Below are 21,637 nucleotides of genomic sequence, written 5' to 3' on the forward strand. Positions count from 1 at the left end.
GTTGCTTCGTTTGACCTAATTACGCCTCTATAAATACTCTAAAATTGGGAAACCAACACAGAGCCACCGAAAACACTTTTTTTGCTGCCGCAAGCTTTTGTTCTCGCGAGATCCCATCTGGAGGACTTTTCCGGTACTCTGCCAGAGGGGGAATCGATCACGGAGGGCTTCTACATCAACCTTGCTGCCCCTCCGATGATGTGTGAGTAGTTTACCACAGACCTACGCATGCATAGCTAGTAGCTAGATGGCTTCTTCTCTCTCTTTGATCTTCAATACAATGTTCTCCTTGATGTTCTTGGAGATCTATTCGATATAATCCTTTTTTCGGTGTGTTTGTTGGGATCCGATGAATTGTGGGTTTATGATCAGATTATCCATGAATATTATTTGAGTCTTATCTAAACTCTTTTATGCATGATTTGTTATAGCTTTGTATTTGTCTCCGATCTATCCATTTGGTTTGCCCGACTAGATTGATTTATCTTGCATTGGGAGAGGTGCTTTGTGATGGGATCGATCTTGCGGTGCTCAATCCCAGTGACAGAAAGGGACATCACACATATTTGTATCATTGCCATTAAGGATAAAACGATGGGGTTTATTCATATTAATTGGATTTACTTTGTCTACATCGTGTCATCTTGCTTAAGGCGTTACTCCGTTCTTTATGAACTTATACTCTAGATGCATGCTGGATAGCGGTCGATGTGTGGAGTAATAGTAGTAGATGCAGGCATGAGTCGGTCTACTTGTCTTGGATGTGATGCCTATATACATGATCATTGCCTTGGATATCATGATTATTTGCTTTTCTATCAATTGCCCAACAGTAATTTGTTTACCCACCGTATGCTATGTTCAAGAGAGAAGCCTCTAGTGAAAACTATGGCCCCCAGGTCTATCTTTATCATATATTAAAATCCAAAAATACTTTGCTGCAATTTATTTACCTTTATTTTGTTTTGTGTTTTTGTTTATCTATCTATTAGTATGAGCTTTGATCCTTGCAATTAACCGCCAAGGGATTGACAACCCCTTGTTTGCGTTGGGTGCAAGTATTTGTTATTTTGTGTGTAGGTACTGCTAACAAGGTGTTGCAGGGTTCTCCTACTGGATTGATAACCTTGGCTCTTAACTGAGAGAAATATTTATCTATACTGTACTGCATAATCCTCTCCTCTTCAGGGAAATCCCAACGCAGCTCACAAGCAGCAATGTCGACTCTAATTTGGGTTCGACTCACCGGAAGGCCTTTCTAGATTAGTTTTACATTAGCTAGAGGAACTTGTTACTCCGGACTCCCAAAACGAATCTAGGCTGACATGGCCCTGAACTTGGAGGGACGGGTATGCATGCGGAACTTATAATGGGAAGTCGGAAGCACCCAGGGTTAAATCTTTTGAAAAGGTGTGTCCTGGGTTATGGTTACTTGGAAATTTGTAATGCCGGTTGAAGAGAACTTCCACTAATAACTAAAACTTGACAACTACGCACGTACCGTGACTGTCTTTTCTTGTGGGCATGCAAGCAAGAAGATGACACAATGAGGTTATGAATGACTTGTAGGCAGGTGTTCAGGATCACTTCATGATCAACTAGTTGCGACCCCTTATGCATAGGATTATCTTATCTTGTTCTAGTATTCGTAGGACTAGTTGGTTTACATGCTTAGCTGCTTGCTGCAACCTCACCACTTAACCATACCCTACCCATAAGTGATGTTAGTCTTAGTACTCTTGGTAATTAATGTCATTGTTGAGTCTGAATCACGGATAGCACAACAAAACCAGATGCAGGTAGAGGTAAAGTTGCTCTAAGGCGAGAGCATGAACGTTCTACGTGGAGTTCCTTTCATTCTTGTTCGACGGCGATCATTAAGACGAGACCCGGTTGGCAGCCCGAGATTAGCAGGGTGGAAATTGCATATTTTCTCTTGCCTCTTAGGCATATCTGCTTCTTATCCATACTCGGATCCGTGCCTTCTTCCGATGCAATGATTGATGTAATGTTGGGTCATGTTGACCTCTGTTTGGCGAACTATTTATGTATTGGAAAATGTATGCCATAACGTTATCTTGTATTATCTCTTCTATTCATGAGTAGTTGTAATTGTCGTGATGTCCACCTTGTTACCAACATATGACCCTGCGTGTATGTTTTGAAGTCACATGTTGGGGCAACCAATATGTGCTTCTATCCTTAGCGAGGATTGCAAAGTCTTCGATGGGGCTAGACCCGCATGTTGGGCGTTACACCTGATATTGCCAAAATGGGCTTGTGTGTGTGAGAGAGAGAGGGAGAGAGAGAGAGATGTGAAGGCATGACAAATGAATAACATGATAATGTGACAACCTTGTTCTGCCAAATCATGTTTACTCGAATGCCACATGGGAAAAAAATATCCACGTCTACCACTCTTCAAACCCGATTGATGGTAAAGTGATGTACAACAATTTAGAGGGTGTTATGTGGGATTAAACTCAACGTACACACATGTCATCTCGTCGACCCCACTACTTCTATTTCTCTCAACATACATGGGAAATGTTACTTATAGTCAACATGCACATATCCCACTTCATCAACCCACTACTTTTATTTTTCTCAACATGCATGAAAAATACTACTCCCTTCGATCCATATTACATGTTGCTGATTTAGTACAAGTAAATAGTTTTCAACTATATAATAATAATCGAATCCAATAAATCTTATGTATTTTTAGTCTTCATTGTCATATTCAAATACCATACAACTAAATCTCATCAAAATAATACATTGCAATTGCGACCAATTCTCGCAACAATGCGCGGAGTATCATCTAGTTTATAAAAGAAAGTGAATAAATTTAATAGTCAACGGGGTATTGTCTAGTTTAGTGGGTTGGGGGGAGGGGGACTACGAGAGTGACTTTTTCTTCTATAGATTAACATGATATTTCTTCTGAACGTGATGTGGCCATACCTTCTTTGAACTATTAATGTGTAACCAAAGACAAGTGGCCATGAGTATCTCATTTGATGAGGATACCAAGGGTTTTTGTTAAAGTTTAATTTCTTGTAGAAAGCATCCACCAATGTTTCATTCTAACCTCTCCTGTATACGTGCATCCATCAAAACCACTAGCATAATGCGCGCGCATTGTTGTGGAAGTATGTAATAAATGAAGTTGTATTAGGTTAATGGTATCGCGTCATTGTGGAAGTATGGAATAAATGAAGTTGTATTAGGTTAACAGTATACAACGACCAATGTAATTGCAACGTTGCAAAGAAAAACTTAAGAAATCACACAACACCGCACATGCGTAATTGCACGATCATAGGAGCATTGTCATGCACTTATAAGATACTATCTATTCAAGACATGGGTGAGGTGGTCCCTTGCTGGTTTGATCGAGTTGGGTGTAATGACAAGTGTGTGGGTTCTGGCTCCTTAACTGCATTTTTTTATTGCTTTGTTTATAAATTTTTTTCAAACAGGAGAGGTCTGGTTGATTCTATATGGATGAGGAAGATTGGGATGGAGTAGGGAGTGAACTCTTCCACACCAGAGGGGTCTTGTGGGTTCTAGATGGATGAGGAAGATTGAGTGGAGTGGGAAGTAAATGAAGGAAATATGCCCTAGAGGCAATAATAAAGTTATTATTTATTTCCTTATATCATGATAAATGTTTATTATTCATGCTAGAATTGTATTAACCGGAAACATAATACATGTGTGAATACATAGACAAACAGAGTGTCACTAGTATGCCTCTACTTGACTAGCTCGTTGATCAAAGATGGTTATGTTTCCTAGCCATAGACATGAGTTGTCATTTGATTAACGGGATCAAATCATTAGAAGAATGATGTGATTGACTTGACCCATTCCGTTAGCTTAGCACTCGATCGTTTAGTATGTTGCTATTGCTTTCTTCATGACTTATACATGTTCCTATGACTATGAGATTATGCAACTCCCGTTTACCGGAGGAACACTTTGTGTGCTACCAAACGTCACAACATAAATGGGTGATTATAAAGGTGCTCTACAGGTGTCTCCAAAGGTACTTGTTGGGTTGGCGTATTTCGAGATTAGGATTTGTCACTCCAATTGTCGGAGAGGTATCTCTGGGCCCACTCGGTAATGCACATCACTATAAGCCTTGCAAGCATTGTGACTAATGAGTTAGTTGCGGGATGATGTGTTATGGAACGAGTAAAGAGACTTGCCGGTAACGAGATTGAACTAGGTATCGAGATACCGACGATCAAATCTCGGGCAAGTAACATACCGGTGACAAAGGGAACAACGTATGTTGTTATGCGGTCTGACCGATAAAGATCTTTGTAGAATATGTGGGAGCCAATATGGGCATCCAGGTCCCGCTATTGGTTATTGACCGGAGACGTGTCTCGGTCATGTCTACATAATTCTCGAACCCGTAGGGTCCGCACGCTTAACGTTACGATGACAGTTTTATTGAGTTTTGATGTACCGAAGGAGTTCGGAGTCCCGGATGAGATCGGGGACATGACGAGGAGTCTCGAAATGGTCGAGACGTAAAGATCGATATATTGGACGACTATATTCGGACTTCGGAAAGGTTCCGAGTGACTCGGGTATTTTTCGGAGTACCGGAGAGTTACGAGAATACGTATTGGGCCTTATTGGGCCATACGGGAAAGAAGAAAAAGGGCCTCAAGGGTGGCCGCACCCCTCCCCTTGGTCTGGTCCGAATTGGACTAGGGAAGGGGGGCGCCCCCTTCCTTCCTTCTCTTTTTCCCTTCCTCTTTTCCTATTCCATATGGGAGGTGGAATCCTACTAGGACTAGGGAGTCCTAGTAGGACTCCACACTTGGTGCGCCCCCTCCTAGGGCCTGCCTCCCCCTCCCTTGCTCCTTTATATACGGGGGCAGGGGGCACCCCAGAGACACAACAATTGATCCTTGAGATCTTTTAGCCGTGTGCGGTGCCCCCCTCCATCAAATTACACGTTGATAATATCATTGCGGAGCTTAGGCGAAGCCCTGCGTCGGTAGAACATCATCATCGTCACCATGCCGTCGTGCTGACGAAACTCTCCCTCAACACTCGGCTGGATCGGAGTTCGAGGGACGTCATCGAGCTGAACGTGTGCAGAACTCGGAGGTGCCGTGCGTTCGGTACTTGATCGGTCGGATCGTGAAGACGTACGACTACATCAACCGCGTTGTGATAACGCTTCCGCTATCGGTCTACGAGGGTACGTGGACAACACTCTCCCCTCTCATTGCTATGCATCACCATGATCTTGCGTGTGCGTAGGAATTTTTTTGAAATTACTACGTTCCCCAACAGTGGTATCCGAGCCTGGTTTTATGCGTTGATGCTATGCACGAGTAGAACACAAGTGAGTTGTGGGCGATATAAGTCATACTGCTTACCAGCATGTCATACTTTGGTTCAGCGGTATTGTGAGATGAAGCGGCCCGGACCGACATTACGCGTACGCTTACGCGAGACTGGTTTCACCGTTGCGAGCACTCGTTGCTTAAAGGTGACCGACGGGTGTCTGTCTCTCTCACTTTAGTTGAACCGAGTGTGGCTACGCCCGGTCCTTGCGAAGGTTAAAACATCACCAACTTGACAAACTATCGTTGTGGTTTTGATGCGTAGGTAAGAACGGTTCTTGCTAAGCCCGTAGCAGCCACGTAAAACTTGCAACAACAAAGTAGAGGACGTCTAACTTGTTTTTGCAGGGCATGTTGTGATGTGATATGGTCAAGACATGATGTGATATAATGTGTTGTATGAGATGATCATGTTTTGTAACCGAGTTATCGGCAACTGGCAGGAGCCATATGGTTGTCGCTTTATTGTATGAGATGCAATTGCCATGTAATAGTTTTACTTTATCACTAAGAAGTAGCGATAGTCGTAAAAGCAATAAGTTGGCGAGACGACAACGATGCTATGATGGAGATCAAGGTGTCGCGCCGGTGACGATGGTGATCATGACGGTGCTTCGGAGATGGAGATCACAAGCACGGTGCTTCGGAGATGGAGATCACAAGCACAAGATGATGATGGCCATATCATATCGCTTATATTGATTGCATGTGATGTTAATCCTTTATGCATCTTATCTTGCTTTGATTGACGGTAGCATTATAAGATGATCTCTCACTAAAATTTCAAGATAAAAGTGTTCTCCCTGAGTATGCACCGTTGCAAAAGTTCTTCGTGCTGAGACACCACGTGTTAATTGGGTGTGATAGGCTCTACGTTCAAATACAACGGGTGCAAAACAGTTGCACACGCGGAATACTCAGGTTAAACTTGACGAGCCTAGCATATACAGATATGGCCTCGAAACACAGAGACCGAAAGGTCGAGCGTGAATCATATAGTAGATATGATCAACATAGTGATGTTCACCATTGAAACTACTCCATCTCACGTGTTAATCGGACATGGTTTAGTTGCTTTGGATCACGTAATCACTTAGATGATTAGAGAGATGTCTATCTAAGTGGGAGTTCTTAAGTAATATGATTAATTGAACTTAAATTTATCATGAACTTAGTCCTGATAGTATTTTGCAAATTATGTTGTAGATCAATAGCTCGCGTTGTTGCTTCCCTGTGTTTATTTTTTGTTCCTAGAGAAAAATTATGTTGAAAGATGTTAGTAGCAAAGATGCGGATTGGATCCGTGATCTGAGGATTATCCTCATTGCTGCACAGAAAAATTATGTCCTTGATGCACCGCTTGGTGACAGACCTATTGCAGGAGCAGATGCAGACGTTATGAACGTTTGGCTAGCTCAATATGATGACTACTTGATAGTTTAGTGCACCATGCTTAACGGCTTAGAATCGTGACTTCAAAGACGTTTTGAACGTCATGGACCATATGAGATGTTCCAGGAGTTGAAGTTAATATTTCAAGCAAATACCCGAGTTGAGAGATATGAAATCTCCAACAAGTTCTATAGCAAAAGAATGGAGGAGAATCGCTCAACTAGTGAGCATGTGCTCAGATTGTCTGGGTACTACAATCGCTTGAATCAAGTGGGAGTTTATCTTCCAGATAAAATAGTGATTGACAGAATTCTCTAGTCACCATCACCAAGTTAGTAGAACTTCGTGATGAACTATGGTATGCAAGGGATGACGAAAGTAATTCCCAAGCTCTTCGTGATGCTGAAATCGACGAAGGTAGAAATCAAGAAAAACATCAAGTGTTGATGGTTGACGAGACCACTTTAAGTGTTGATGGTTGACGAGACCGCTAGTTTCAAGAAAAGGGCAAAGGGAAAAAGGGGAACTTCAAAAAGAACGGCAAGCAAGTTGCTGCTCAAGTGAAGAAGCCTAAGTCTGGTCCTAAGCCTGAGACTAAGTGCTTCTACTGCAAAGGGACTGGTCACTGGAAGCGGAACTACCCCAACTATTCGGTGGATAAGAAGGATGGCAAAGTGAACAAAGGTATATTTGATATACAGATTATTGATGTGTACTTTACTAGTGTTTATAGCAACCCCTCGGTAATTGATACTGGTTCAGTTGCTAAGAGTAGTAACTCGAAACGGGAGTTGCAGAATAAATAGAGACTAGTAAAAGTGAACAAAGGTATATTTGATATACATATTATTGATGTGTACTTTACTAGTGTTTATAGCAACCCCTCAGTATTTGATACTGGTTCAGTTGCTAAAGAGTAGTAACTCGAAAACGGGAGTTGCAGAATAAACAAAGACTAGTAAAAGACGAGGTGACGATGTGTGTTGGAAGTAGTTCCAAGATTGATATGATCATCATCGCACACTGCCTATACTTTCGAGATTAGTGTTGAAACTAAATAAGTGTTATTTGGTGTTTGCGTTGAGCATGAATATGATTTAATCATGTTTATTGCAATACGGTTATTCATTTAAGTTAGAGAACAAATTGTTGTTCTGTTTACATGAATAAAAACCTTCTATGGTCATACACACCAACGAAAATGGTTTGTTGGATCTCGATCGTAGTGATACACATAATCATAATATTGAAGCCAAAAGATGCAAAGTTAATAATGATAGTGCAAATTATTTGTGGCACTGCCGTTTAGGTCATATTGGTGTAAAGCGCATGAAGAAACTCCATACTGATGGGATTATGGAATCACTTGATGCTTGCGAACCGTGCCTCATGGGCAAAATGACTAAAACGCCGTTCTCCGGAACTATGGAGAGAGCAACAGATTTGTTGGAAATCATACATACAGATGTATGTGGCCCGATGAATATTGAGGCTCGTAGCAGGTATCATTATTTTCTGACCTTCACAGATGATTTGAGCAGATATGGGTATATCTACTTGACGAAACATAAGTCTGAAACATTTGAAAAGTTCAAAGAATTTCAGAGTGAAGTGGAAAATCATTGTGACAAGAAAATAAAGTTTCTATGATCTGATCGCGGAGACAAATATTTGAGTTACGAGTTTGGTCTTCAATTAAAACAATGTAGAATAGTTTCACAAATATATGCCACCTGGAACACCACAGCATAATGGTGTGTCTGAACGTCATAACCGTACTTTATTGGATATAGTGCAATCTATGATGTCTCTTACCAATTTACCACTATCGTTTTGGGGTTATGCATTAGAGACAGCTACATTCACGTTAAATAGGGCACCATCAAAATCCGTTGAGACGACGCCTTATGAACTGTGGTTTGGCAAGAAACCAAAGTTGTCGTTTCTTAAAGTTTGGGGTTGCGATGCTTATGTGAAAAAGTTTCATCCTGATAAGCTCAAACCCAAATCGGAGAAATGTGTCTTCATAGGATACCCAAAGGAGACAGTTGGGTACACCTTCTATCACAGATCCGAAGGCAAGACATTCGTTGCTAAGAATGGATCCTTTCTAGAGAAGGAGTTTTCTCTCGAAAGAAGTGAGTGGGAGGAAAGTAGAACTTGATGAGGTAACTGTACCTGCTCCCTTATTGGAAAGTAGTTCATCACAAGAAACGGTTCCTGTGACGTCTATACCAATGAGTGAGGAAGTTAATGATGATGATCATGAAACTTCAGATCAAGTTGTTACTAAACCTTGTAGGTCAACCAGAGTAAGATCCGCACCAGAGTGGTACGGTAATCCTGTTCTGGAGGTCATGTTATTTGACCATGACGAACCTACGTACTATGAAGAAGCAATGGTGAGCCCAGATTCCGCAAAATGGCCAGAGGCCATGAAATCTGAGATGAGATCCATGTATGAGAACAAAGTATGGACTTTGATTGACTTTCCCAATGATCGGCGAGCCATTGAGATTAAATGGATCTTCAAGAGGAAGACGGACGCTGATAGTAGTGTTACTATCTACAAAGCTAGAATTGTCGGAAAAAGGTTTTTGACAAAGTTCAAGATGTTGACTACGATGAGAGTTTCTCACTCGTATCTATGCTTAAGTCTGTCTGAATCATGTTAGCAATTGCCGCATTTTATGAAATATGGCAAATGGATAAACAAAACTGCATTCCTTAATGGATTTATTAAGAAGAGCTGTATATGATGCAACCAGGAGGTTTTGTCAATCCTAAAGGTGCTAACAAAATATGCAAGCTCCAGCGATCCATCTATGGACTGGTGCAAGCATCTCGGAGTTGGAATATACACTTTGATAAGTTGATCAAAGGATATAGTTTTATACAGACTTGCGGTGAAGCCTGTATTTACAAGAAAGTGAGTGGGAGCACTACAGCATTTCTGATAAGTATATGTGAATGACATATTGTTGATCGGAAATAATGTAGAATTATTCTGTAAAGCATAAAGGAGTGTTTTGAAATGAGTTTTTCAAAGAAAGACCTCGGTGAAGCTGCTTACATATTGAGCATCAAGATCTATAGAGATAGATGAAGACGCTTGATAAGTTTTTCAATGAGTACATACCTTCACAAGATTTTGAAGTAGTTCAAAATAGAACAGTCAAAGAAAGAGTTCTTGCCTGTGTTACAAGGTGTGAAATTGAGTAAGACTCAAAGCCCGACCACGGCAGAAGATAGAAAGAGAGTGAAAGTCATTCCCTATGCCTTGGCCATAGGTTCTATAAAGTATGCCATGCTGTGTACCAGATCTATTGTATACCCTACACTGATTTTGGCAAGGGAGTACAATAGTAGATCACTCGACAGCAGTCAAAATTATCCTTAGTGGAATAAGGATATGTTTCTCGATTATGGAAGTGACAAAAGGTTCGTCGTAAAGGGTTACGTCGATGCAACTTTTGACACTAATCTAGATGACTCTAAATCTCAGTCTAGATACATATTGAAAGTGGGAGCAATTAGCTAGAGTAGCTCCGTGCAGAGCATTGTAGACATAGAAATTTTCAAAATACTTACGGATCTGAATGTGACAGACCCGTTGACTAAAATTATCTCACAAGCAAAACATGATCACACCGTAGTACTCTTTGGGTGTTAATCACATAGCGATGTGAACTAGATTATTGACTCTAGTAAACCCTTTGGGTGTTGATCACATGACAATGTGAACTATGGGTGTTAATCACATGGAGATGTGAATTATTGATGTTAAATCACATGGCGATGTGAACTAGATTATTGACTCTAGTGCAAGTGGGAGACTGAAGGAAATATGCCCTAGAGGCAATAATAAAGTTATTATTTATTTCCTTATATCATGATAAATGTTTATTATTCATGCTAGAATTGTATTAACCGGAAACATAATACATGTGTGAATACATAGACAAACAGAGTGTCACTAGTATGCCTCTACTTGACTAGCTCGTTGATCAAAGATGGTTATGTTTCCTAGCCATAGACATGAATTGTCATTTGATTAACGGGATCACATCATTAGAAGAATGATGTGATTGACTTGACCCATTCCGTTAGCTTAGCACTCGATCGTTTAGTATGTTGCTATTGCTTTCTTCATGACTTATACATGTTCCTATGACTATGAGATTATGCAACTCCCGTTTACCGGAGGAACACTTTGTGTGCTACCAAACGTCACAACGTAAATGGGTGATTATAAAGGTGCTCTATAGGTGTCTCCAAAGGTACTTGTTGGGTTGGCGTATTTTGAGATTAGGATTTGTCACTCCAATTGTCGGAGAGGTATCTCTGGGCCCACTCGGTAATGCACATCACTATAAGCCTTGCAAGCATTGTGACTAATGAGTTAGTTGCGGGATGATGTGTTATGGAACGAGTAAAGAGACTTGCCGGTAACGAGATTGAACTAGGTATCGAGATACCGACGATCAAATCTCGGGCAAGTAACATACCGGTGACAAAGGGAACAACGTATGTTGTTATGCGGTCTGACCGATAAAGATCTTTGTAGAATATGTGGGAGCCAATATGGGCATCCAGGTCCCGCTATTGGTTATTGACCGGAGACGTGTCTCGGTCATGTCTACATAGTTCTCGAACCCGTAGGGTCCGCACGCTTAACGTTACGATGACAGTTTTATTGAGTTTGATGTACGGAAGGAGTTCGGAGTCCCGGATGAGATCGGGGACATGACGAGGAGTCTCGAAATGGTCGAGACGTAAAGATCGATATATTGGACGACTATATTCGGACTTCGGAAAGGTACCGAGTGATTCGGGTATTTTTCGGAGTACCGGAGAGTTACGGGAATACGTATTGGGCCTTATTGGGCCATACGGGAAAGAAGAAAAAGGGCCTCAAGGGTGGCCGCACCCCTCCCCTTGGTCTGGTCCGAATTGGACTAGGGAAGGGGGCGCCCCCTTCCTTCCTTCTCTTTTTCCCTTCCTCTTTTCCTATTCCATATGGGAGGTGGAATCCTACTAGGACTAGGGAGTCCTAGTAGGACTCCACACTTGGTGCGCCCCCTCCTAGGGCCGGCCTCCTCCTCCCTTGCTCCTTTATATACGGGGGCAAGGGGGCACCCCAGAGACACAACAATTGATCCTTGAGATCTTTTAGCCGTGTGCGGTGCCCCCCTCCATCAAATTACACGTTGATAATATCATTGCGGAGCTTAGGCGAAGCCCTGCGTCGGTAGAACATCATCGTCGTCACCATGCCGTCGTGCTGACGAAACTCTCCCTCAACACTCGGCTGGATCGGAGTTCGAGGGACGTCATCGAGCTGAACGTGTGCAGAACTCGGAGGTGCCGTGCGTTCGGTACTTGATCGGTCGGATCGTGAAGACGTACGACTACATCAACCGCGTTGTGATAATGCTTCCGCTATCGGTCTATGAGGGTACGTGGACAACACTCTCCCCTCTCGTTGCTATGCATCACCATGATCTTGCGTGTGCGTAGGAATTTTTTTGAAATTACTACATTCCCCAACAGTAAACTCTTTGAAGCCAAAGAGGTTTAGTGGATTCTAGATGAATGAGATAGATTGGAGTGGAGTGAGGAGTGAACTCACCACCACCACCACCAACAACTCCAGTTTATAAGATAGTAGAGATATTGCTATCAAAGTTTCTACCGTCACTCCAACATGTGATATGTTTCTTTCTTGGATTCTCGCTAGGTTTTGCCCTGCCCACCAACAATACTTTTGTTGGCACATAGACAGGTCCAAAGGGCACCGCCCTCCTATCCGTTGATCCCGTAAGGCGTTCTAGAGGCCTCTTTGGATCATTGCACCATGAGGCCCACCTACCTTGTTGATCACGTGGGGCCTTCTAGAGTCCTCTTTGGCTCATAACAGCGTGATGCCCACCTACCCGCCGCCCCTAGGGCCTTCTAGAGGCCCCCATGGTGCATAGTGCTACGATGAACCTTTGAATGCCCGAGGCAGGGAATGCTGGAAGTTGTTTGAAGATTTTCCTTTTGTCGAACTCTTTTCTTAACTTCATCAATGTCACCGCATCTCATTATCTCCCTATTCACTTCCGTCTCTACCATTTTGATTATGCTTATGATTTGACACCACCTTGACAAAACTACAAATTTTAAATATGCAAACCTCATGAAATTTATCAACTTGTTTGTTTCTACCAAACAAGTTGAGATCACGTGATCTTGAAACACCTGCTAATTTGGATGAAGTACGACATGATGTGAATTTTGCGTGAAATCCGCAGCACAAAGTTTGGATAAAATTCTTTTCGCAAAAATCATCTGATCAAATCCTTACAAAAAAGATTGGTAACTAGTGTCAAGTTGATAAACCCACAAACATATAAGCTAGTCATCCACCCGCCGGCTAAATAGAGTTATGCTCGATTAAACCCACAAACATGGCAATTCAAAAAAGACAACAATCTTTTACTCCAATTTATGTGGCCGCTATTAAAACCCTACGGAACAGTTGTTTTTTGCAAGAAGCCAAAGAAGAACAAAATGAGCTGAAAAGCCGGTGTGAATTTTCTCCTCACCAAATATTTTGGCAAGAATCAATGACTTGCTAAATGTATAGAATGGATGAAATGGAGGGTCATTTTTATCCAGAATTGGCGTGGCAGCTAATTAGAACACTGCCCCACAAAGAAAACCACCACTATAAAAATGTGTACTACCGTGTGAAAGAGGAAATCAATTAAAACCTGCAGGAAAAAAAGAGAGGAACGGCAGATCTGAGGGGGGACGACCCGCCCGCCCCGATTTCTCCTCCCCTATTTATACGGCCCTCCCCACCGGCTCCGGGCACCACCACCACCAATTCGCATTCGCAACCCCTCCTCCCCCGTTCTCCTCATTGTCCTCGCGCCCCGCTCCGCTCCGACGACCAACCGCTCCACACACCACTAGCCTGCCTGCCTGCCTGCCTGCCTGCCGCCAAGGTACAGCAGATCACTCTCCTCCCCCCGCGCCTCCTCCTTGTACTTCTCGGCCCGCGAGTGAGATGCGCGCGCCTGTTCATCCCGTTTTGTGTTGTATGCGCGCGTCGAGATCTTGTGCCGTCGCGTGACCCTGATCAGCGGCTCGCTGCTCTTTCGGTCTGGTGCCGGTGTGGTGAGATCTGGGCTGCCGTCCGGCCCTTCTCCGCCGATCGAACTCGCCTCCGTGCCCATTACTCGTAACCGTCCGCCGCTGTACCGTGCTGGCTTGGAGGGGGGAGATCCGTCCAGTTTGGCGCGGGTTTGCTTACTGATGGAGTACTGACAGCAGTTTATTTTCCAGAAATATCCGGGACTCAGTTCTCGGTTGTAGTACTTGTAGATCTTACATTATGCGCCATGTAGCCGTGTTTTTTTCCCCAAGTATTTATGACGCCTGGGTGCATAAGGACACGCTGGAGCGGGTTAATTCAGGGGCAATTCTGCGTTGACGCCCAAATGGTTGATTTGCGGCAAATTAACAACGGCAGTTCTACCTAATTATTTAGTCAGTGTTTTTGAAATTGTGACTAGATGACTTGTAGATAGTAGGTTCATCTATATATGTGGCCTCTCTTGCAATGGTTTAAGTGGTTCAGCATACAATTTGGGGTCGACAGAGGGTCGATGCTCTCTCGTGTCTATTTTTACAACTCAAGATGGATCAACGATTGTAGTAACTTTGTTTACACTGGCTGTTTACTGTCTAGTACATGGTAAATTAATGAGGAAAAGACGTTTCCTGAATTTTGATTGGGGAGGGATAGGTTGTTCATGCCAATTTTGTTTATACAGTCCTGAACTTTTGGTGTTTCATGCTGTGCGTCCTTTCTGAAATTTTGTCTGCAGTGCACCCTGCTGTTTCTTATATTTCTTACTGCTACATGTGTGCGGAGTTCTTCTAGTGTAATCCTGACAATTTTGTTTCATCAATCAGGCAAGATGGTGAAGATCTGCTGCCTTGGGGCTGGCTATGTAGGTGGCCCAACAATGGCGGTCATTGCCCTCAAGTGCCCTGACATTCAGGTGGTTGTGGTAGATATCACCAAGTCCCGGATTGATGCATGGAACAGTGACACACTGCCAATCTATGAGCCTGGCCTTGATGAAGTCGTGAAGCAGTGCCGTGGAAAGAACCTCTTCTTCAGCAATGACATTGAGAAGCATGTTAGTGAGGCTGACATCATCTTTGTGTCGGTAAATACCCCAACCAAGACCCGTGGTCTTGGAGCTGGTAAGGCTGCTGATCTCACTTACTGGGAGAGTGCAGCTCGCATGATTGCTGATGTGGCCAAATCGGACAAGATCGTGGTGGAGAAGTCCACTGTTCCAGTCAAGACTGCTGAGGCAATTGAGAAGATCTTGACCCACAACAGCAATGGCATCAACTTCCAGATCCTCTCCAACCCGGAGTTCCTTGCTGAGGGTACTGCTATCCAAGACCTATTTAACCCTGACCGTGTTCTTATTGGAGGACGTGAGACCCCAGAAGGTCAGAAGGCTGTTCAGACGCTGAAGGCTGTGTATGCGCATTGGGTTCCTGAGGATCAGATTCTGACAACCAACTTATGGTCCGCGGAGCTGTCGAAGCTTGCAGCCAATGCGTTCTTGGCCCAGAGGATCTCCTCTGTGAATGCCATGTCAGCCCTCTGCGAGGCCACTGGTGCAAATGTTTCTGAGGTGTCCTATGCTGTGGGCAAGGACTCTAGGATTGGCCCAAAGTTTTTGAATGCCAGTGTTGGATTTGGAGGCTCTTGCTTCCAGAAGGATATCCTCAACCTGGTTTACATCTGCGAGTGCAATGGCCTCCCAGAGGTCGCCAACTACTGGAAGCAGGTGATCAAGATCAATGACTACCAGAAGAGCCGGTTTGTGAACCGTGTTGTTTCCTCTATGTTCAACACGGTTGCGAACAAGAAGATTGCGGTGCTTGGTTTTGCATTCAAGAAGGATACTGGTGACACTAGGGAGACTCCAGCTATTGATGTCTGCAAGGGTCTCCTTGGTGACAAGGCTAAGATCAGCATTTATGATCCTCAGGTGACTGAAGACCAAATCCAGCGTGACCTTGCGATGAACAAATTTGACTGGGACCACCCTGTTCATCTCCAGCCCATGAGCCCCACGACTACAAAGCAAGTCTCGGTTACCTGGGATGCATATGAGGCGACCAAGGATGCCCATGGCATCTGCATCATGACTGAGTGGGATGAGTTCAAGACTCTGGACTACAAAAAGATCTACGACAGCATGCAGAAGCCCGCCTTTGTTTTTGATGGCCGCAACGTTGTTGACTCTGAGAAGCTCAGGGAGATTGGCTTCATTGTCTACTCCATTGGCAAGCCACTCGACGGTTGGCTCAAGGACATGCCTGCTGTGGCTTAAATAAACTCTGATATAAGGGAGGAGATCTGCCTCGGGTGAATCCATGAGCAGCTATCGATAGGGATTCAGCTTGTTATTTCTCTTTATAGTCGCTGTTTATCTTGTGCCAGAAAATCAGATGTCATTTTTTTCTTCCTTGAGTGTTTCTTCGGGGTTTACAGTGTTAGAATGGCATGGTCACTGGGATGTGTCATTCCTTTGCTCCATTGTCACAGCTTGTAGCTAATGTCTGTTGTTGCATCTTTATCATGTTACTGGTGTTCATCCTGTTGGTTATACATGTGGCTTCAGATACTAAGATTATCTTAGCAATCTACATATTCTGCAATTCAGCATTTCTTTGCGTGTGAATACTGAATATAATTTGTTGTGAAATCTGCTTCTGAGACGAATGCAATTGGGACATGGCTGTTGTGTAAACTCAATATTTCTTCGCCAGGAAAAAACGTGTGGTTCCTTTAAGAAGGAAAAAAAACTCATGGTATCCTATATATCATAGCAGTGCAGTTAATTGAGCACATAATCTCTATGCAGTTTATATTTTTGAGGCGTTTTAGGCATATTTATACCACTCTTGCCCAAACTTTGGCTGGCTTGTGCTCTTTAGTGCTTGGGCTGTAGGTCACTGTGGTTATTAGCTGACCAGGACTCTCATTATTGACTCTGTCAGGTTTTGGTGTTTCTACTTGAGTTTGTTCCCTCATTGCAAGGTTGACTCCACCATGCCTTGTCTTAACATATTTGTGTTTTTGAGGGTGAAAGCTGACGGAGCTGAGATTGAGATTGAGATACCAAAGGTCAATCGGCAAGATGCATGCTTCAAGTAGCTATTATCACTGGAACTTGGTAGTATCTGGGAACACTCCAGGTAAGGATTTTGTATTCAGTGATCTCTCTAACTCTTGATGAATGAGCACAATGGTAGAGATTGAAGGAAGAGATCCAACAACTGACAGGGTCAGTTTCTTCCTGCAATGTGTTCTCATGCAAGTTCCAAGTCAGATATTTTTTCCTGGAACAATGCTCTGATAACTAAATCGGTGCAGGGAACTCAAAGCCATCTCCTTTGGTGTTTGCATTCACCTGAATTCTCAAATTTATCCCGGATCTCTCGCATTTTAAGGTGTGTATTATGGAGGCGCACTCGCGTGGATGTGTCCGTGGCCGTGTGACACACGTACGTGATACATGCCAAAATGTCGCCGAGGTGTCGGTGGACCTTGATGATGAAGATGGTTCTGCCAAAGAGGTCAGTATCCAGATATGTGACTCTGAGTGATCAGCTGGCTGGTTGTCCCATCGAAAATGAGGTACACGTTTGCTTTGCGCTATCAGCACGTCTCGTTTTCAGGCCTTTGTCCAGAATATTCCAGTACAATGCATTTGTTTTTGCTTCAGTCTTTTGCTTTTTCCTGGATTCCAGTTTCATTGGTATGCTGCGCGCAGACTGTGAGGTTTTGGTGTAGTTATTATGATTGTGCGTGTCGTCCATTCATTCACGGTTGATTTACCTCACGGTTGATTTACCACACATTGTCTCACACTTTTGTTTGTTTCATTTATATGACAAGTGAGGCGAGAGGTTGATGAGGCTGTGATTGAGAAACCAGAGGTCAATCCATGATAAGATCTATGCTTGAAGTAGTTATTATAACTGGAAACATGGCATCTGGGAACAGACACTCACTCAGGTAAGCAGACGGTAGTATTCAGTAACCTCCCTTCTGAATTCACTTGGAAAAAACAAACCTCACTTCAGGTTGAAAGGTTGCGGATTGCTCCTGAGAAACGATCCTGGGTTGGCGCATGGGAACTGAAAACCACGGGATTCAAATCTTGGTGCTCGCTTTTACCTGAATCTACCTCAGATCCTTTGCTAGTAGGGGACATACTCGTGTGGCGTGCCTCAGGCGTTCTAGTACATGCCAAGATTCCACCAAGTTACCGGTGAATGATTGGTACGGACATCTGCCTTGATGACGATTCGACCAAGAGGCTGGCTGGTAATGCTAAGCAATCGATGGCCAGATAGCCGGTTGTTCCATCAAAAAACGCGAACATGCTTGCTTGGCGACATTGAGGTGTCATTTCCACCGTTCGTCGTACGCCCTTGTCCACGATATTCCAAACCATCCCTATTTTGTTTCCTTTGTTCTTCTTGTGAAATGGATGTTTGAGCTGTCAAATGTGATAGAGGGAGAAGATCCGCCTTGGGTGAATCCATGAGCAGCTATCGATAGGATTCAGCTTGTTGTTTCTCTTTATAGTTGCTATTTATCTTATGCCAGAAAATCAGATGTCATTTATTTCTTCCTTGAGCATTTCTTTGGGGTTTACAGTGTTACAATGGCATGGTCACTGGGACGTGTCATTCCTTTGCTCCATTGTCACAGCTTTGTAGCCAATGTCTGTTGTTGCATCTTTATCATGTTACTGGTGTTCATCCTGTTGGTTATACATGTGGCTTCAGTTACTAAGATTATTTTAGCAATCTACTCCCTCTGTAAACTTTTATAAGACGTTTTAGGTCACTTAGTGCCCATAGAGGGAGTACATATTAGCCAATTCAGCATTTCTTTGCTTGTGTAATTTGTTGTGAAATCTGCTTCTGAGATGAATGCAATTGGGACATGGCTGTTGTGTAAACTTGGACAAACGGACAATTTAACCCCATTTCCTTGTATTCCTGGGTAGTCAGCTCAATCAACTCACTATTTCGGTGGCGGGGAGGGGAGAGCGCCTACCGCCTATCCAACGCCCGGGTTTGCAGTGTTTTTTTCTTTTTTCGAAACGAAGGCAAAAGCTAAGAAGGGTAACAGAAGTTTATGACGAGGTCATTACTCCTCAACAAATGAGACTAAAGCCTACTCTCGCGGCATAATAGAGCCCAGGTGCCTAGCACCGGCGGTCACCCATAACTTAGCCTCGTTCCGAACATGCGCGAAGACGATGGAAGGCAGTGTAGACTTCTTGCGAAAAACCCGTGCATTCCTCTCGTTCCACAGTGCCCACGCCACAAGCATGAGTGTGGTGGCAATAGCTTTCTTCCTGTGACCATGAGTAAGCACCACGGCATACCACCAATCTTGCACCGAAGGCAGGCCACCCCATTGGTCAAGACGCAACTCCTACGCACCCAGCCACGTCTTTACGGCCTCCCACACACGGATGGAGTACCTACACTTGAAGAGAAGGTGCGCCCTAGACTCCGGCTCCCTTTGACACAGCTGGCATAGGCCACAGTTTGGCCAACCCCTCTTCTGCAATCGATCCGCGGTCCAAATCCTATTCTTGATGACAAGCCAAGCAAAAAACTTGCACTTGGGCGGCGCCCAGTTATCCCAGACCGCGGGCTTCATGCGTGTGGTGATGGCTCCCTCAAATTGCGCGAGATAGGCAGAAGCAGCGGAGTAAGAGCCATTTGGCGTGCGATCCCAAACGATGGTGTCTGGAGTGTCATGTTGCAAGAGAACAATATCAAGCCTCGCCCAAAGTGTGCAGAATTGGTGGATGTGGTTGACCGTGAGCCCTTGAGACATTCAATTCTCGAGAGCCAAGCATTGTCCAGGAGTGCATCCCGCACCGAAGAATTCTTTCTTGCCGAGATCTGAAACACGAGAGGAGCGATATCCTTGGGTTTTTCGCCACTGAGCCAAGGGGATAGCCAGAACCTTGCCAACAGACCGTTGCCCACAGTAATTGTGGTGACGTCGTAGAAAAGCTCCATGTCCTTGGCATCCCAAGGCTTGCTCAAATCGACCCAAGCTCTGTCCGGCTCCGTCCACTCGTACTTGCAGTGTGTTTGTTTCTCATGCAAGTTGCAACTGTGATAATAATCATCAGGCTTCTTCGAATTGTTCCGAGTCTGATTTTGCTTATAAGCTTTTAAATAACTAAACGGGTGCAGGGAGCTCAAATCCATCTCTTTTGTTGTTTGCATTCATGCGAATTCTGGAATTTATCTCTCATCTCTCGCAGTTTAGGTGTGCATTATTCCCGTACGTGAATGCCAAAATGTCACCGAGGTGTCGGTGGACCTTGATGCTGACGACGACTCTGCCAAGAGGTCGGTGTCCAGATCTGTGAATGATCAGTACGCCGATTGTCCCATCCAAACGTGGTACGCGTTGCCATGCATGCTCGTTTTCAGGTCTTTGTCCAGAATATTCCGTACCAGGCACTTTGTTGCGAAATTGATGTGGTAAATGTCAGATCACGGACGCATCGGAAACACATGGGATCATCATACTCCAAGACTCGTACTTCTTTGTTCCTTTGTTTTTTCTTGAATTCCAATTTCATTGGTATTGCTGTGCGCGGTCCCTTAGACAGGGTTCGTGAAAAAATAGAAGAAAATGGCCTGGTTAATTAACGAAAATCCAGATGAAAATTGTTAGAACACGACCAAAAGTGAGGGCACCTGCTGACCTGCAAAGTCATCATCATCATTTCTCATTGAGCAAACAACTTCGACTTCACGGCGGACGACCCATGAAGACCTCTCTGAACAAATGGCACACGAGAACCAAGTCAGCCTATGCCAAATAGCCGGCCAAACGCGCCGAGGATTAGGCAGCTCCGAGTTTGGTCGTAGACTCACAAAAGAAAGAAGCACGCCTTGCCCTAACATAGCCACATCTGCCCATCATCCCTCCGCATCGGCCCACAAAGCTACAACTCCGACTTCACGCTGAAGTACACATCGAATGGTCGATGTCAAAGGACTTCCTGTGACTCTGCTACTCATGCCACCATTATTGTTCCCACACAAGTAGCAACTCCACCAGGAGCGAGGCAGCTACCCCGCTACCCGCACTCGCATCATCGGCCGGGAACCTGCTGACCGCAATGACGTGCGCATCCAACCTCAGGAAAGTATGAAGGGGATTGATGACCTTCAAGGCGATGCCCCCAAGGGGTTAGCGACGTGGGAAATGACACCGTCATCCAACTCACACCGGAGTCTTAGGCCTTGTACAATACAAGGTGCTTCGTAAAATAAACCATGTTTCCTTGAGAATTCGTGCTTACTCTATAGGAGGGGTGCCTACTTAATCGTCTACCCTCTACAAATAAGCACGAGTGCTTAAAAAAAGTGATTTATTTCTCTAAGCACCTTGCATTGCACCGTGATGAATTCCCCCTCTGACAGAGTCTGGAAAAGACCTCCGGATTGGATCGTCAAACAGAGAGGCGTGGCCCCAGAAAAATTAGGGTTAATATTCCGAAGTATTTTCAGTAGTATATAGAAGCGTAGGCGTTGAAAGGAAATGGATGGAAGATCCAGGGGCCCCATGCGGCCCCACCATGTGTCCCTGGGCGTGTGGTGGGGGTTGTGCCCCCCGGGTTGCTTCTTGTGCCTCTAAAAGCTTCCCAACCAAAAAAAGCTTTTGGGATTTTTTTAGATCTTTTGGAGCCCCGTAAAATTGTTTTTCCCGGAAGTCCAAA

General features: G+C 44.1%; 1 protein-coding gene across 1 annotated transcript; it reads left to right on the forward strand.

The window, feature by feature from the left end:
- Window positions 1-13,569: 13,569 nt before the first annotated feature.
- On the forward strand, window positions 13,570-16,524 carry LOC109772582 (UDP-glucose 6-dehydrogenase 4). Its single transcript, XM_020331265.4, has 2 exons — window positions 13,570-13,768; window positions 14,742-16,524. Exon 2 carries the CDS (start codon window positions 14,747-14,749, stop codon window positions 16,187-16,189), a length of 1,443 nt encoding a protein of 480 aa, XP_020186854.1. The 5' UTR covers window positions 13,570-13,768; window positions 14,742-14,746; the 3' UTR covers window positions 16,190-16,524.
- Window positions 16,525-21,637: the final 5,113 nt, after the last annotated feature.

This window comes from Aegilops tauschii, chromosome 4, assembly GCF_002575655.3.
Source record: "Aegilops tauschii subsp. strangulata cultivar AL8/78 chromosome 4, Aet v6.0, whole genome shotgun sequence".
NCBI lineage: Eukaryota > Viridiplantae > Streptophyta > Magnoliopsida > Poales > Poaceae > Aegilops > Aegilops tauschii.